This window comes from Stegostoma tigrinum, chromosome 32 (genome assembly GCF_030684315.1).
Source record: "Stegostoma tigrinum isolate sSteTig4 chromosome 32, sSteTig4.hap1, whole genome shotgun sequence".
Lineage (NCBI taxonomy): Eukaryota > Metazoa > Chordata > Chondrichthyes > Orectolobiformes > Stegostomatidae > Stegostoma > Stegostoma tigrinum.
This window is the reverse complement of record NC_081385.1, coordinates 8201461-8219306: the sequence shown is the minus strand read 5'-3', so window position 1 is coordinate 8219306 and position 17846 is coordinate 8201461. Positions and strand designations below refer to the sequence as shown.

Here is a 17846-nt window from a genome sequence, read left to right as displayed (position 1 = left end):
ACTGAAATGGACCAGCCACACAAATGTCGTGGCAATGAGAGCAGGTCAGAGTTTAGGAATTCTGCAGCGAATACTCCATTGTCTGATTTCTCTGAACCTGTCTACCATCTACCAGGCACAAGTCAGGAATGTAAGACCTTATTCTGGACTAGTACAGCTCCACCAATATTCGAGAAGCTAGCCATCATTCAGTACAAAGCAAGATAACATCGTTTAGAGCTGGATGCACACAGCAGACCAAGCAGTATCATTGGAGCACAAAAGCTGACGTTTCGGGCCTAGACCCTTCATCAGAAATGGGGGAGGGGGGAGAGGATTCTGAAATAAATGGTGGGGTGGGGGGGGGGGGGGGTGGGGTGGGGGGAGGTGGGGGGAAGCGGTGTGGTGGATCCAAAATGGATGGAGGAGAAGATAGGTGAAGAGGAGACAGCTAAGTTAAAGAGGCAGGGACGGAGCCAGTAGAGGCGAGTGTGAGTGGGGAGGTAGGGAGGGGATAGGTCAGTCCGGGGAGGACAGCCAGGTCAAGGGCGCGGGAGGAGGTTAGTAGGAAGGAAATGGGGGTGCGGCGTGAGGAGGGTACTCCTATTATCTCTTCAGTACAAAGCAGCCCACTTGGCTAGCACCTTCAAAAGTTCTCTTCCTCCAACATTGATACACAGTGGCTATAGTGTGTACCACCTACAAGATGTGCAACAGCTAAGGGTTGACTGATAGCATCTTCCAAAATCACTTCCTGTACCAGCCAGAAATGCAAAAACAACAGGTTCATGGGAACTTTTAAGATTCATTTCAAGCCACACACCTTCCCGAGTTGAATATGTCACCATTTCCTAAGAATTAAGGAAAGACGGAGACTGTAACAGTGAGAGCAAAGAATAAGTTATTGTGCGGAAAAGGAGGGAGCTGATGCATCTAAATGTAGTGGCTGTTGCATCAGCACATACGATAAAGTGAATTTACCCTAATCAGCACGGTGCTTGTGAACTTCAGAGGAATGAAGAAATCATAATGTGGGAACTGTGACAATGTCTGTACGTTGGCTTACTGAAAATACAATTCACTGTTGGCTCCATAATTCCTGTGACCGGTTTTCAAATGTAAGCGAGTTCCGAAGGAACTCCTGATTCTGAATGCACAATGAGATTGGAAATGTTAATTTTATACTCTCCCCAAAGTTCCTTTGCAAGGTTCTCCTTTCTGAAAGTGCCGGTTCCTGTTGTATAATAGCTTCTTGGTTACTGGCTGCCTTACTGAGCATCCTGTAGACAAAGAGCATCAGTTGGCCATCTGGCGACAAGAGTGCTTCATAGCCAAGTCAAATCCAGCCCAGTGGATGCTTATGGACGTGGTGCCAATAAAGTGGGGTGCTTTGTCCTGGATGTTGTCAAGCATCTTGAGCTGCACTCATCCAGGCAAGTGGGATGAATTTCACCACACTGCTGACCAGTGTCTTGCAGATGCTGGGCAGGTTTTGGTGAGTGGGTTACTCACTCTAGAATTCTTAGCCTTGCACCTGCTGTTGTAGCCACAGTATTTACGCGACTGGTCCAGTTCAGTTTCTGATCAATAGGAACCTTCAGGATGTTGACAATGGTGCATTCAATGATGGTGATGTCATTGACTGTCAAGGAAGTTTAGTTAGATTCTCTCCCACTGGAGGTTGTCATTTTCTGGTGCTTGGGTGACATGAATGTCACTTGTCAGTTGTCAGCCCAATCAGGGATATTGTCCAGGTCTTGCTGCGTTTGGATATGGACTGCTTGTATATATACAGAAGACCATAAGGTACAGGAGTAGAAGTAGGCTCTTTGGCCTGTCAAGTCCACTCGACCTTCAACAAGATCATGGCTGATCTGATAATCCTCAATTGCACCTTCCTGCCTTTCCCTACAATCCTTGATTTCCTTACTGATTAAAAATCTGTCTCATCTTTGAACATAATTAATGATCCAGCCTCCAGAGACCTCTATGATAAAGAATTCCATAGAATCATCACCCCCTAGACAGAGAAAAAAGTCATCTCCGTCTTAAATAGCTGATATTCTACTTTCAGATTATAACATCTGGTTATTGACTCTCCTACAAAGGGAAGCCAGCTTTCTGCACTGACCCCACCAAGCCCCTTAAGAGTCCAACACATTTCAAAAAGGTCTCCTTTCGTTCTTCCAACCTCCAACAAGTAAAAAAGCTCAACCTACTCAACCTCTCATCACAAGACAGTCCCCAGCTACACCGGAGGCAAACGTAGTGAACCTTTTCTAGACTGCCTCCAATGCCACTGCATACTTTGTTAGGTAAGAAAACCAAAACTGTTCACAGCATTCAAGACGTGAACTGACTAGTGCTTTACCCAATTTTAGCAAGGCTCCCAACTGTTATACTGCATTACCTTTTAAATAAAAGGCCAACACATCCGTTTGTATTCATGTTACCCAGTGAATCTGGATGTTATAGCTGTCTGGGAGTCTGTCTCCTGGTGAAGAGCATAATCTCACATTGTCCAACATTATGTTCCATCCGCCAGGGGTTTTTTGCCCATTCACTAAACCCATCTATATCCCACTGTGGATTCCATGTGTCATCTTCACTACTTGTCTTCCCGACTATGTCTGTGTTATAGACACAGGGATACAAAGCACGGAAACAGACCATTCTGGCCAACTTGTCCATGCCAAGCAGATATCCTAAATTAATCTAGTCCCATTTGCCAGCACTGGGCCCAAATATCTCCAAACCCATTCTCTTCATATACCCATCCAGATGCCTTTTAAATGTTGTAATTGTACCAGCTTCCACCACTTCCTCTGGCACGCACACGCGCACACACACACACCACTCTGTGTGAAGAAGGTGCCCCTTAGATCCCTTTAAAATTTTTCCCCCTCGCACCTTAAACCTATGCCCTACAGTTGTGGGACTCCCCAACCCTGGGGAAAAAGACCTTGGCTATTCACTCTATGCATGCCCCTCGTGGCTTTATAAACTTCCATAAGGTCAGCCCTCAGCCTCCGACATGGAAAATAGGGAAAATAGCCCCAGCTTATTCCGCCTCTCCCTGTAGCTCGAACTCTCCAACCCTGGCAACATTCATGTTAATCCACGAGGACTTAACAACAAACCTGGCTTCAGCACATTCACTTCCCTCATTCAAGTCATTAATACGTATTGTAAATAATTGTGCCCCCGGCACTGGTCCCTGCAGTATACCACTTTTTAGAGAGCTTGCCATCCTGAAAATGCTTCCTCTAATCCAGCTCTCTGTTCCAACTTGGAATAAAAACAACTGTTCTGTTTGCAAATAGGTCTGAAGGAAACACATCATACCTCTATCACCACTTGCTACTTTAGCATCAACTGAACCCTTCTCAGTCTGGGTGACTCTGTTTTGTACAAGGAACAGCATTTAGTATCTGACCTCTCACTACTGGGCTCATTTCTATACCTATATTCATTATGGAAGACGGAAGCTTGTGTTTTTAAATGGATTGGCATTGCATTGATAGAATGATGTCAGCAGAGCACATCAATGCTCTTGTATTATCTGTGGGTGCATGTACTGCTGCAAATCAAGAGTTGGGTCAAAGGAAATTTGACCAGACATCATGGCAACACCGTGTGATAACTGATTTAAAACTCAAACAGACAGCTCCAAATCAATCCACAGAAAAAGCCATACTCAATGACAGTCAGAGGACAAGGATCTCGCAGCACAGACCTGCTTCAGGTTTTCATCCAGCAGACAAACAGAGTTTGGTGAGCAAGTTGTGAATTAATGACATAGATTAATGCTTTTAAAAGGACGGAAAATAAATTCTAGCCAAACCAGTGACGTCCACATCCCGAGCAAAATTAAATACAAGAAAAATGGCTATCACTGAAAAATAGGTGCTGAAAATAAATGATTGGACAAGGACTGATCATCTTGTATATTTCCCAGCAACTGGTAACAGAGAGAGAGAGAGAGAGAGAGAGAGAGAGGGCCAGGAGAAAGGGAGAGGGAGAGAGGCGAGGAGAGAGGGAGCGGGAGAGGGAGGGCGAGGGAGAGAGGGGGCGAGGAGGGGCGGACGAGAGAGAGTGGGGGCGAGGGGAGAGGGAGAGGGAGAGGGACAGGGACAGAGAGTGGGGGGGGCAAGGAGAGAGGGAGAGGGAGCGGGAGCGGGAGGGAGACAGAGTGGGGGGGGGGGCGAGGGGAGAGGGAGAGGGAGGGGGCGAGGAGGGGGGGCGCGAGGAGGGGGGGGCGCGAGGAGGGGGGGGCGCGAGGAGGGGCAAGGAGGGGGGGGGGGCGAGGAGGGGGGTGGCGCGAGGAGGGGGGTGGCGCGAGAAAGTGGGGGGGGGGGAAGAGAGAAAGTGGGGGGGGGGGAAGAGAGAAAGTGGGGGGGGGGGGAAGAGAGAAAGTGGGGGGGGGGAAGAGAGAAAGTGGGGGGGGGGGAAGAGAGAAAGTGGGGGGGGGGGGGGAAGAGAGAAAGTGGGGGGGGGGGGAAGAGAGAAAGTGGGGGGGGGGGGAAGAGAGAAAGTGGGGGGGGGAGAGAGAGAAAGTGGGGGGGAGAAGAGAGAGAAAGTGGGGGGGGAAGAGAGAGAAAGTGGGGGGGAAGAGAGAGAAAGTGGGGGGGGAGAGAGAAAGTGGGGGGGGAAGAGAGAAAGTGGGGGGGGAAGAGAGAATGTGGGGGGGGGGGAGAGAGAAAGTGGGGGGGGGGGAGAGAAAGTGGGGGGGGGGGGAGAGAAAGTGGGGGGGGGGAGAGAGAATGTGGGGGGGGGGGAGAGAGAATGTGGGGGGGGGGAGAGAGAAAGTGGGGGGGGGGAGAGAAAGAAAGTGGGGGGGGGGAGAGAAAGAAAGTGGGGGGGGGGGAGGAGAGAAAGTCCGGGGGGGGAGGAGAGAGGGAGAGGGAGAGGGAGAGAGAGTGGGGGGGGGGCGAGGAGAGGGGGGGCAAGGAGAGATGGGGAGAGAGAGGGAGAGGGAGAGGAGAGAAAGTGGGGGGGGGGAAGAGAGAGAAAGTGGGGGGGGGGGAGAGAGAAAGTGGGGGGGGGAGAGAGAAAGTGGGGGGGGGGAGAGAGAAAGTGGGGGGGGGAGAGAGAAAGTGGGGGGGGGAGAGAGAAAGTGGGGGGGGGGAGAGAAAGTGGGGGGGGGAGAGAGAAAGTGGGGGGGGGAGAGAAAGTGGGGGGGGGAGAGAGAGAGAAAGTGGGGGGGGGAGAGAGAGTGGGGGGGGGAGAGAGAAAGTGGGGGGGGGGAGAGAAAGTGGGGGGGGGGAGAGAAAGTGGGGGGGGGGAGAGAGAAAGTGGGGGGGGGGAGAGAGAAAGTGGGGGGGGGGAGAGAGAAAGTGGGGGGGGGGGAGAGAAAGTGGGGGGGGAGAGAAAGTGGGGGGGGGAGAGAAAGTGGGGGGGGGAGAGAGAGAGAAAGTGGGGGGGGGAGAGAGAGTGGGGGGGGGAGAGAGAAAGTGGGGGGGGGGAGAGAAAGTGGGGGGGGGGAGAGAGAAAGTGGGGGGGGGGGAGAGAGAAAGTGGGGGGGGGGAAGAGAGAAAGTGGGGGGGGGGAAGAGAGAAAGTGGGGGGGGGGGAAGAGAGAAAGTGGGGGGGGGGAAGAGAGAAAGTGGGGGGGGGAGAGAGAAAGTGGGGGGGGGGAGAGAGAAAGTGGGGGGGGGGAGAGAGAAAGTGGGGGGGGAGAGAGAAAGTGGGGGGGGAGAGAGAAAGTGGGGGGGGGAGAGAAAGTGGGGGGGGGGAGAGAAAGTGGGGGGGGGGGGAGAGAGAGGGAGGACGGGGGAGGGGGAGGGGTAAAGAGAAAGAGAACAAAACAGGTTTGTAGTTATATAATGCTTCATCATGTCTCCGGATTATCTTGCAACTCCACTTATATTGAATTACTTAAATGCAGTGACTACTGTTACAAACAAATCACAGAAGCCAATGAAAACAGCAAGACCCTATTAAAGAACAATGGGTTGAATAGTAATTTTGACTGCTTCGAGCAATGCCGACTGAGGAAACAGTGTTTCCCACAATATTGGGAGAATCTGGAGTTCTGTTCAGATGTACTGCCCTTGGAGTCAAGAGAACAGGTGAATGGGACATAATAAAATGTGGAGCTGGATGAACACAGCAGGCCCAGCAGCATCTCAGGAGCACAAAAGCTGACATTTCGGGCCTAGACCCTTCATCAGAGAGGGGGATGGGGTGAGGGTTCTGGAATAAATAGGGAGAGAGAGGGAGGTGGACCGAAGATGGAGAGAAAAGAAGATAGGTGGAGAGGAGAGTATAGGTAGGGAGGGGTTAGGTCAGTCCAGAGAAGACGGACAGGTCAAGGAGGTGGGATTAGGTTAGTAGGTAGGAGATGGAGGTGCGGCTTGGGGTGGGAGGAAGGGATGGGTGAGAGGAAGAACCGGTTAGGGAGGCAGAGACAGGTTTGACTGGTTTGGGGATGCAGTGGGTGGAGGGGAAGAGCTGGACTGGTTGTGTGGTGCAGTGGGGGGAGGGGACGAACTGGGCTGGTTTTGGGATGCGGTGGGGGAAGGGGAGATTTTGAAGCTGGTGAAGTCCACATTGTTACCATTGGGCTGCAGGGTTCCCAAGCGGAATATGATTTGCTGTTCCTGCAACCTTCGGGTGGCATCATTGTGGCACTGCAGGAGGCCTATGATGGACATGTCATCTAAAGAATGGGAGGGGGAGTGAAAATTGTTTGCGACTGGGAGGTGCAGTTGTTTATTGCGAACGGAGCAGAGGTGTTCTGCAAAGCGGTCCCCAAGCCTCCGCTTGGTTTCCCCAATGTAGAGGTAGCCACACCGGGTACAGTGGATGCAGTATACCACATTGGCAGATGTGCAGGTGAACCTCTGCTTAATACGGAAAGTCATCTTGGGGCCTGGGATAGGGATGAGGGAGGAGGTGTGGGGGCAGGGCCTCCGGCAGTGCCACAATGATGCCACCCGAAGGTTGCAGGAACAGCAACTCATATTCCGCTTGGGAAGCCTGCAGCCCAATGGTATCAATGTGGACTTCACCAGCTTCAAAATCTCCCCTTCCCCCACCGCATCCCAAAACCAGCCCAGCTCTTCCCCTCCACCCACTGCATTCCAAAACCAGTCCAACCTGTCTCTGCCTCCCTAACCTGTTCTTCCTCTCACCCATCCCTTCCTCCCACCCCAAGCCGCACCTCCATCTCCTACCTACTAACCTCATCCCACCTCCTTGACCTGTCCGTCTTCCCTGGACTGATCTATCCCCTCCCTACCTATACTCTCCTCTCCACCTATCTTCTTTTCTCTCCATCTTCGGTCCGCCTCCCCCTCTCTCCCTATTTATTCCAGAACCCTCACCCCATCCCTCTCTCTGATGAAGGGTCTAGGCCCGAAACGTCAGCTTTTGTGCTCCTGGGATGCTGCTGGGCCTGCTGTGTTCATCCAGTCTCACATTTTATTATCTTGGTTTCTCCAGCATCTGCAGTTCCCATTATCACAGGTGAATGGGGATTGGTTGAACCTGCAACCTGAAGGATAGCGCTTCTGACAGAGGGCAGCTCTGCCTCAGTAACTCACTGGGGATAATGCACTGATACTCCTGGCTTCGGTAGGGTTTTTGGGGTGGAGAGGAAAGAGCGTTACCAACAGCAGCATGAGCAAACGCTTGTGCATCATTTAGGATGTTATCAAGCTCGAAATGAAATCAAGGTATTTGGAATAAGAAACCATTCTTATATTTCGGAAAGTGCTTTAAACGTTTGCAATTCCACGTACAATTCTTGGCATGGTAAATTTCTGTCAGGCTGATAATGGAAGCTACCCAAATCATGATGTAATTATAACCTCCAGCCAGTAGCTATGCTCTCATGCTTAGCTGGACACCTAAAAATCTAACAGGAGGACACTATGTCGTCCCTCAAGCCTCTCCTGTTATTCAAGGTGATCATGATTGGGCTTGAACTGTCTCCATCTAACTCTTCATTCTTCTAACCTCTAAGAAATATAGAGCCAGTCTCCCTTCAAAGGGCAACTACACCATTCCAGGAACAAGTCTGGAGTAGCACCAATGCATGTTCTCTACGGCTCATAGTAACAGTCTCCACATTGGACCTTTGCCTCATGTTCCTTCAAAATTTTGGTTAATTTAGAAGTATCATGCTTTGTTTTACATTACCTAGTGCTATAACTGACCCCAATCTGCAACCTTCTCCAGCCTCAACTTCAAGCTTGCGGGCCTTTGGTCTTATCATTCCAACGCCCTGCTTTACTCTCCACCTCTCTCTGCTTCACTCCTGTATGAGAACTTCTAATAGTCTTACCAAATGTTTTCAAACAGAAGAAATGCTCCACACCAGGTTTTTCCCGATGGTGCAGCTGCTTTGCAGCAACATTGGATCAAGAACTCGTAGTACTTGCTTGGAAGGGTGCAGATCCAACAACACACAAGCTCAACACTATCCAGGACAAAGCAGCCTGCTTGATCAGCACTTCAATCATAAACTTTCACTCCTTCCACCAATGCTCAGGAGCAGCAGTGTGCACCATCTACAAGATGCACCGCAGAAATTCATCAAGATTTCTTTAAGACAGCATCTTCCAAACCTGTGACCACTTCCATCTAGGAGGTTAAAAGCAGCAGATACATCAGAACATGACTGCCTGAAAGTTCCCTTTCAAACTACTTACCAACCTGACTTGGAAATATATATCAGCGATTCTTCAGTGTCTCCGGGTTAATATCCTGGAATTCCATCCCTAAGGCGACATGGGTCTACCTACACCAAATGGGCTCTAGTGGTACAAGAAGACACCTCAATAGTAGCTATGCACGGGCAATAAATGCTGGTTCAGCCAGAAATACCCACATCCCACTAATGAAATTAACGGAATAAGTAATAAACTAAATGCTGATTTAACCCCTTCTGTCAATTGTGGAGCTAGTAGATTGTGACACAACCAGCTAGGAATTCACCCAGTTATCAATTATTGCAGGCTGCCCTGGTAAAAGATGGTTGAGGATCAAAAAAATACTCAAAGTAATACCCTTTGAAAACACCTGAGATTTCAAACCTTTCTCCTTCCAACAAACAAAAACATTACTTCACACAGCAGATCAATAGAAACTTGTGCTGCTTTTGCAGAAATGAAACAAGTTCAGATTACAAATCACAAAGGCACAAAATTAGAGTTTAGCTGCCTGTCCCTTCACGTAGATTATAATGAATGTGGCAAAGACAATGTAGCTCACTCACTTAATGTTCACTCTGACAGAATTGCTTACTAATGCTCCCAGACCTTGGAGCTTGACAGTGCACACTCAGCCAGAACAGACAGCATAATGCTATGTTTTCCAGCCAGTCGACATCCATTTTCCTATTTAATAGCAGCAGGGATATTCTCAATTTCTACATTAGGTAAGAAAAGACAATGCTACTGGGCTGAAGATCCGTAAAGATCCTCACCTCTGTGAAGACTGAAAGTGTGTGTGTGAAAATTTCAAGACCATGAAGATCTTGGTCTCTCTGTGCCAGCAATAATAGCTGGATGTACTTTTTCTTTAGGTCCTGCCATTGTATTTTGCCATTACAAAGGCAAAGCCACACGGGAACAGAAAAAAATATAGTCAAGGAGTCAATTAACGTAGTTGAATGCCAACTATAATACAAGCAAAAGCAGCTCTCATGTAAACACATGCCTACACATTTAGAAACCACAAAGTAATCATGGCATATTATTGAGTTGATCTCACTAGAAAGATCCTAATGTCTTCAATTTAAAACATCTATTTTCCCTTGAAAGTTTCCCTGGGTTTCCACCCTCAATGCTCTTCATAGAAGTCCATTTTATATATGTTTGCTGTGTTTTGCTTACAGAAGAATGTCCCGATATTTCTCCTAATTTAGTCCTCAATGGCTTCAATTCGTGTCCCCTTGCAATTTAACTTCAACAAATAATCACACTTGCTTTTCCATTCCAATAATTATCTTATGGAAGATCAAAGCTTCGGAAGTTTCTTTGCTGGCTGAAAAGACCAGGCTGCTCAAATCTTGCCTGAATGCAGAGATTTTGGATATGATGGAGAAGTCTTGCAACTTCTCTCTACATTGTTTAAACCTCACAGCTTCAGGTAAAGCAGAGTACTGCATGGTTCAGCTACAACTTAATCCGACTTGTGTTCTGTTACAGTCTGCTATCTCCCTCTGCTTTTTTCCAATTTAACCTATTTTTCCAGAATCAATGTATTCAGAGATATTACTACACACCTCTGATGCAGCTGGGACATGAAACCAGGTCTCTCATTCCAAGGATAGGGCCACTACCACTACAACACAAGAGGGCCCCAATCTACCTCTTACTTATTAATCTATTTTACTAATCAACATGAGTAAACAATATCGATGAACATCTCTGAAGCAGTTGGGTCTTTGAACCTGAGGTTACCGTTCCAGAGATAGGGACACAGCCACAACAGGATCTCAATCTGTCTGAGATCATAGCACTCATTCAATTCAGCTACCTGCCTGTTCGCAGGTTTGAATCACTCCATTCTTAGCAACTGTGCGTTTAGCCGCTGAGAGCCTACCATCTAGACCTACCTTCTTAAACCTCTCCATCTCTTTCTAGTACAACACTCCCCACTGTCACTGAGCCTTCCTTCTCTAATATTCCCCCCACGTGTCAAATTGTCTGGCAATGAAGCTGTGAAACACTTTGTGCTGTTTCACTATGTGTACAAGTAAATGCTGTGGTTGTACTAACATTATTTAATAGACTATTAAACAGAATTCATTGTGCAAATACCACATTCCCTGACTGTACCCTAGTTTCACGTTTAGGCAAAAGCACATCAATCATGGACCTTCAGCATCATTCACGGAGCTTGTGTGCTATTTTCTCCAAGCTTTGAGCACAATTTTACCTTCATCTGAAATAAATTCCATTTGCCCATTTAAAATGTGTTAGTGAGTTCATTCCCTGCTTCCTCAGCTGCTTCCTCCAAGGCCCCTGTCCTCGTTGGTTTGATATCAGTTGTGAAATTTGTTGTACCTGTGCCTTAAGACACTTGGATGACATTATGAAATGAGACTTTTCCATATAAAGAGACCTATCTCTCTGTGTAATGAAGTCACAGAATCCCTACAGTGTGGAAGCAGACCATTCAGCCCATCAAGTATGCACTGACCCTACAAAGAGTATCTCATCCAGACCCAACTACCTGTCCTGAAACCCTGCGTTTTTGCCATGGCTAACCCACTTAACCTTCACGTGCCTAGACACGAAGTAATTTAGCATGGCCAAATCCACCTACCCTGCACAATTTTGGACTGTGGAAGGAACCTGCAGGACCTGGAGAAAACCCACGCAGACACGAGGAGAATGTGCAAACTCCACACAGACAGTTGACTGAGGGTGGAATCAAACCAGGCCCCTGGAGGCTGCAGTGCTAACCACTGAGCCACCGTCCATCCAAATCAGTGTAGAATCTTCAGTCAGCTATGTGGATGTTACATACAATAACACCAGCAAGCACTGTTCCTCAGAAGGTGTGTGTAAGCTTGCAATATCGGAGCCCAGTAAATAGTGATGTTAATAAACTTCAAGGCATCTGTATCAACAAGAATCTAACTCTTGTGATGTAGGTTATGTGGAAAACCACAAAGCGCATCATGTGATCTAGAGACAACAGTTGTTTCAAAACTGACCCACATAAACACCACTCCTTATTTCCCACCTACCCCACCTCCTTCAGATTCTGACACAATTTCTTCCATGTGAATTTGCTGTTTTCTACCCTCAAAACAATTCTTATTCAATCCTCAGATTTACCATAAATCTCAACTGTTTTGAGTTTATAACATAAGCCTTTAGCAAACAATAATTCCCAGCTCATTGGAGTCATTTCTGCAAAGAAGAATCATGTCGTTGGCCAGGCAAAACCTCTACTTCTGAGTATCAGTCTCAAGAAATTCTGCACTAAAGAGCAATGCATTAAATCTACTGTGGATTAAACAATGGATCATGGTGGATTATGCCTTTAAGAAGCGTAGCATTTTTCCCCCCTTCCAATGAGCTTATTTGAATCTAGTTACAGCTTTACCTACTAATTAGGCCTGGGTCATTCATAGGTGATGTCAGGATGCACTTTTGCCACATAAGAAAGGGAAGCTTAAACTCGCTCTACCAAAAACCTGTTTGTTCTATTTTCATTTGTGGGTTGTGGGTGTCTCTGGCTAGGTCAGCATTTACTGCCTGTCCCTGCTGATGTTAGGAAAATAGACTATTTCAAAACTGGGATTCAAAGATTCTCTCAGGTAAGGGATCTCTGAACCAAAGTCGTGCAAATGTAGTTATCAGGTCACAGTAAAGTCACCATTCTCCCATCGGACCGGTCTCTCATTAGAGAGAGACAACTGGTGGTGAGTTTTACCAGAGGGTGAAAGCACCTCAGGCGAGGAGTTGAAAAGGTGGGACCTTCATGGTAAGGCTAAGATGCGAGGGAAGTGAATAGACCAACCATGATCTGCCTGAATAATGGAACAGGCTTAAGGGGTTGAATGGTCTGTAACTAGTCCGTGAACTCTGGAACAAATATAAACACAAGTATGTTACAAAGGAACAAAGAAGCAGAACAAATCTTATGCCTACCTCTTTTCTTCCAGCAAGATCCCTCGCTGACAGAGTAGGAGAGATCATTGAACTCTATGTCCACCGCTGGGCGCTTGGGCAGGTGGGAGAATCTCTGTGCTTCAGTGATGTGGTTCTCCACCTTCTTGAGGTGTGTGGTGAGGAGAGGTGCATCCTGGGAGGCACCATTGCAAACCGCATCTTCCAAAGCGATTGACACACAACCAGGATCGACTGGCTTTTCAGCCATCACTCCAGGCTGTGGGGCAAGAGAGACAGACAAGGGCAATCAGAATAGATGACTGAATTGTTGGATCTGCTCCAAGTTATAGCACTTTTTTTGTACTTCCCATGCAAGATAGAAATAAGGCGGTTAAATGATGTCGGTCTTGACTCAATGAAAACACTCTCACCTGATCATTTATTTAGGAGCTGTATGTAGAAGCCTGGTATGCACAGGTTGCTGGCTGTATTTTCTACATTACAAACAGTGACCATACTTTAAGAGTACACTAATGACAGTAAAGCACTTGGAGACATCCTGAGGATGTCAATCCGAGATCAGCCTTGACTTCACTTAATGACTGTACAGGCACAAAAAGGACTTAAGGCCCTAGTTCTATTTCCATGTGAAACGGTGTTAAAAGATGTTTCAACTTACCAACAGGCTACGGTTAATAAACATCTGTGGAATTTTAAGTATTTACAGGTTAGTACATAGCTTGAGCAACATAAGCACTTCACAGCTCAATTCTGGTGTTGGAGCCAATGCTAGATTTGTCCAGGGCTATTATTATCAGTATCACTTGACTAAATCTGAACATGGTTATCCACAATTCTGATATTTGTTCATGGGATGAGTGCCATTGCTGGCTAGGCCTGCGTTGCCCATCCCTAATTGCCCTTGCAGTAGGTGGTGGCGAGCTGCCTTCTTGAACCTTTGCAGTCCTTGGGGTTACTAGCACCTATACTGCTGTTAGGAGCAGATATCCAGGATTTCAACCCAACAACACTGAAGGGGCAGGCAACATAGTTCCAGCTCAGGATGGTACATGGTGAGAGAGATGGGGACATGCCAGAATGAAGAGTTCAAAATATGATACAAGTGTGACTCAAGTAATACCTAATGACCCCACTGAGGTAAATGTGATGTCACCTTATGCAGTAATGGATATTCTCATCTTAACTGATATGTTGCCAAGGAGATACAATCATTTGGAGGATGACTGAGACCTGCTTGAATTAAAGTTTTGATGCCGGCCCCTGTACACAGTTCCTAGGGCCAAACTAGTTTTTTTAGTTGCTAACACATTCACCTCCGTCAGAGCTCTGTGAACTCAAGTCTCTCTCCAGAACTCAGTGGGACTTCTGTCTTGGCACAGAAAGGGTTACAATGTTAGAATCCCTACAGTTCAGAAAGAGGCCACTCAGCCCATTGAATCTTCACCAACCCTCCAAAATGCATCTCACCCAGACCCACCCTATCCCCACATTTGCCATGGCTAATCCACCTAACCTGCACATCTTTGAACTGTGCGAGTAAACCAGAGCATGTGGAGGAGGCCCACATAGACAGATATCCAAGGCTGGAATCGAACCCATGTCCCTGGTGCTATGAGGCAGCAGTGTTAGCCACTGAGCTGCCCTTGCACATAAATGCTATGTACAATTTGTCCTGCTTATATTCCTATTTAACAACAGTCACTTAATGCAATGTACATGACATACTCTGGGATAACAGTTCTGTCAAAATTAATAGTTTATTTATACCCAGGAGTGTTCTTAGGCACAATGCAACTTTTCTTCTCCCCATTACTAAATCATCTACAAGCTTTATCAATCTATTAACCACCAGCAGGTTGACACCTGTGTGTCAAAGATATAGTCAGCAACCGTATGAATGTAGATCATTATTTAAATGTTATTTTCAATTCATTCCCCCTTGTATACAATTATTAAAAGGATCGTCTTCATTTCCCATTTGCTCCTGGTTAGAAAACCCTCTTAAATTTGGATTCTTCACTGCCCTACATTTATCGAACTGAGACGTATAATGGCCAAACCATTGTTCACTATAAAGCAGTCATGAACTAGAATCAAAAAACCTCAATTCCTAAATTTATGGGTGACACCAAATTGGAGAAGGCTGTTGGAAGGTGAGGGAGGAATAGCAAGAACCAATAAAATTGACAACAAATTACATAATTCTTCTAACCATTTTCAAGTTAGAGGCACTATAGAGGGTGCAGAGAAGATTTACAAGGACGATACCAGAAAATTACAAGGATATCACGCGAGGTCTTGCAGGCTGGTTGGTTCTGGTCTTGTTTCTTGAGAAACAACTAAGATGTGACTTAACAGAGGTACACAATGTAACAAAAAGTTTTAACAGTGTGGATATAGAGTGAACGTTTCTTCCATTGGGGAAAAGAGTATGACCGGGCTATCATTTCAAAATAGTTAACAAGAAGTCCGATAGGGAATTCAGATGAACTATTCTGACCCCAACAATGATGAGAATTTGAAACCAATCATTGCAGGTAGAGATAATGGGAACTGCAGACGCTGGAGAATCCAAGATAACAAAGTGCAGAGCTGGATTAACACAGCAGGCCAAGCAGCATCTCAGGAGCACACAAGCTGATGTTTCGGGCCTAGACCCTTAGGCCCGAAACGTCAGCTTTTGTGCTCCTAAGATGCTGCTTGGCCTGCTGTGTTCACCCAGCCCCACACTTTGTTATATTGCAGGTAGAGGTTAAGTTGAACAGTACAGATATACTTAAGAAGCAGTAGATAAGCATATATGAGAGAAGGTAACAGTGCTACAATGATAGGTTTGGACGAAGTAGATGGAAGAGGCTTCAGTGGGGATAAGACTGGGGGGGCTGAATAGCCTGCTTGTATTCAGTGCATCCTATGCAACCTTATGTAATCGCCTGATTCCATCCAGAAACAATGCAACTTTTCAGAATGTAACTAATTATGTCTAAAATGTGGGTCTTGCTTAAGCATTTTCTGCTAGTCTGGTCTATGCTGACTTAGTAAACAGATGATTAAGTTGGCACCATTACAAAGACTTGTGTATTTCAGTCTGCAGCTCAAAGAGCTTCTGAACATACCTTGAAAGCATTTATCCCAGTTCAGCTAAACTATAATTAAAGATAATAAAGGACTAATATACTCAATGTATGGGGTGTCTTTGAACTGGATAAAATCTCAGGAGTGCTGTGCTGGAAGCTTTTCTCATACATTTTACAATCACATGAAATTGGAGCAGGAGTAAGTTATTCTGCCATTCAATAGGACCAAGGCTGATCTATTTGATTCCGAATTCCACATTCCCATCTATCCCCAATAAACATGGACTCCCTTGCCGAATAAGAGTATATCTGCTTCGGTCATAAAATATTCAATGACTTCACTTCCATTGCCTTTGGATATAGGGAACTCCAAAATAAAAACTTCTCTGCATCTCTTTCCGAAAAGGGTGATTCCCAATTTTAAAACAATGTCCCTTGGTTCTGGTCTCAACCACAGGAGGAAACATCCACTCCATGTCTACTTTGTGAAGATCATTCAGGGTCTTCTATAGTTCAATCAAGTCATCCCTCACTCTTCTCAACTCCAGAGGAAACAAGCCCCAGATACTCATTTCAGATACCAACCTAGTAAACCTCCTCTGAATTACCTCCAATGCATCTACATTTCTCCTTAAATAAAGGAGACTATAATTGAATGTGGTATTTGAGGTGTGGTCTTTCCAATGTTCTACAAAACTGAAGCATGACATCATCTCTTCATAAAAAAGGCAGCATCTAACATGTTTACTTGCATGCTCATGTTTTGTGTGTTATCCACTAGAACACTGAAACCCTCTGGAACCTGGAATTCTGTGGTCATTGTCCATTTAAGTAATATTTTTAATGCTTTTTCACTTTACCTAAAGTGAATAGCTTCACATTTTCCCACATTATGCTCTGTCTGCTAGGATTTTTGCCCACTCGCTCAAACTAATCAACATTCATCAGCAACCTTGTCATACCTTCTTCACAACTCACTTATCTTTGTGCTTTCTGTGAGTTTAGATACCACACCTTCCTTCCTCTTCTTCAAATCACTGATGTAAATATTAAAAAGTTGATGCTCCAGCACAGGCATCTGTGGGACTCCACTCGCCACATCTTGCTAGTCAGACAAAGACCCATTTATACATAGTCTCTATTGTTCTATCCATTCCAGATCATGAGCTTATGTGTTTTACAAGGGCAAGTACTAATCATCTTTAACTCAGATGACACCATGCAATTGGGACACATTGACAGTTTAGTAGGGCCTAGATGTCAATATTGAAGTTATGGCAGAATGTTTTTGTTTCATCCATGAATTTGCTATCCACTTACAGTGCAAACAAATTTAATTCACATTTTTTATGATGCTGGTGAGTTCAAAGAGCAATGCACCTTAATCATTTTTGATGCAGAAGCTGTTGCAATTTTTCCACTAATAATTTGACGTATTAAACAAAAGTTGAAACGTCTGTTAAAACAAACACCTGAGACATTGCAAATTCAGAGTCAAGCCCAAGTGTTCTCTTTATGCGGTCAAGCTATAGGGTAGGGGAGAATTGGACTAGGTCATCCTGATCCCAGTATTAAAGAGAGTTATAGTCTAATAGATAATAGGCTGTCTGGTCTGACCAGACCAGTCCATGCTTCTGCAATTTCTCCATGTGAACCTCCTTCCATCCTTCTTCACCTAATCCTAACAGTATACCTTTTCCCCCTCATACATTTATCCAGCTTCCAGACCGAAACCATGGAAAGGCATGAATTCCAAATCCACCCTGGGAACTGGGAAACTTAAATTTAATTAAGTGAATAACTCAGGGATAAAAAGCTAACACCAATGATGGTGATAATAAACCACCAGATTGTCTTAAAAACCAAATCTGTTTGACTAATGTCCCTTCAGGAAAGTACTCTACTGTCCTCTCTTTTTGGCCTATATGACTTCAGACCCATACCATTGTGGCTAAATCTTAAAAAGTGCCCCTCTCAAATAGCTAATCAAGTCATTCAGTTGTATTCAAAAAGGAGACTCAATAAGGAGGTGTTGGCCTTGTGATATTATTGCTAGCCTATTATTCCAGAGACCCATGTAATGTCCTGGGGACCCAGATTCAAGTCAGTAGTTGGTGGAATTTGAGGCCAAATAAAATCTGGAACCAAAATTCTGATGACAACCATGAAATCATTGTTGGAAAAAAAATCCA

The 17846-nt window shown here is 45.8% G+C and overlaps 1 protein-coding gene across 3 annotated transcripts in view; it reads right to left on the bottom strand.

The window, feature by feature from the left end:
- Nucleotides 1–17846, bottom strand: part of abcg4a (ATP-binding cassette, sub-family G (WHITE), member 4a) — a 150464-nt gene that overhangs the window by 98959 nt on the left and 33659 nt on the right. For 2 of the 3 annotated variants that reach the window (XM_048562133.2, XM_048562134.2), the window contains exon 2: nt 12596–12833. The exons of the other annotated variant lie outside the window; for it this stretch is intronic. In XM_048562133.2, coding sequence (XP_048418090.1) covers nt 12596–12833 — 238 coding nt within the window. The remainder of the gene's footprint in view (nt 1–12595; nt 12834–17846) is intronic. 3 annotated transcript variants of the gene reach the window in all.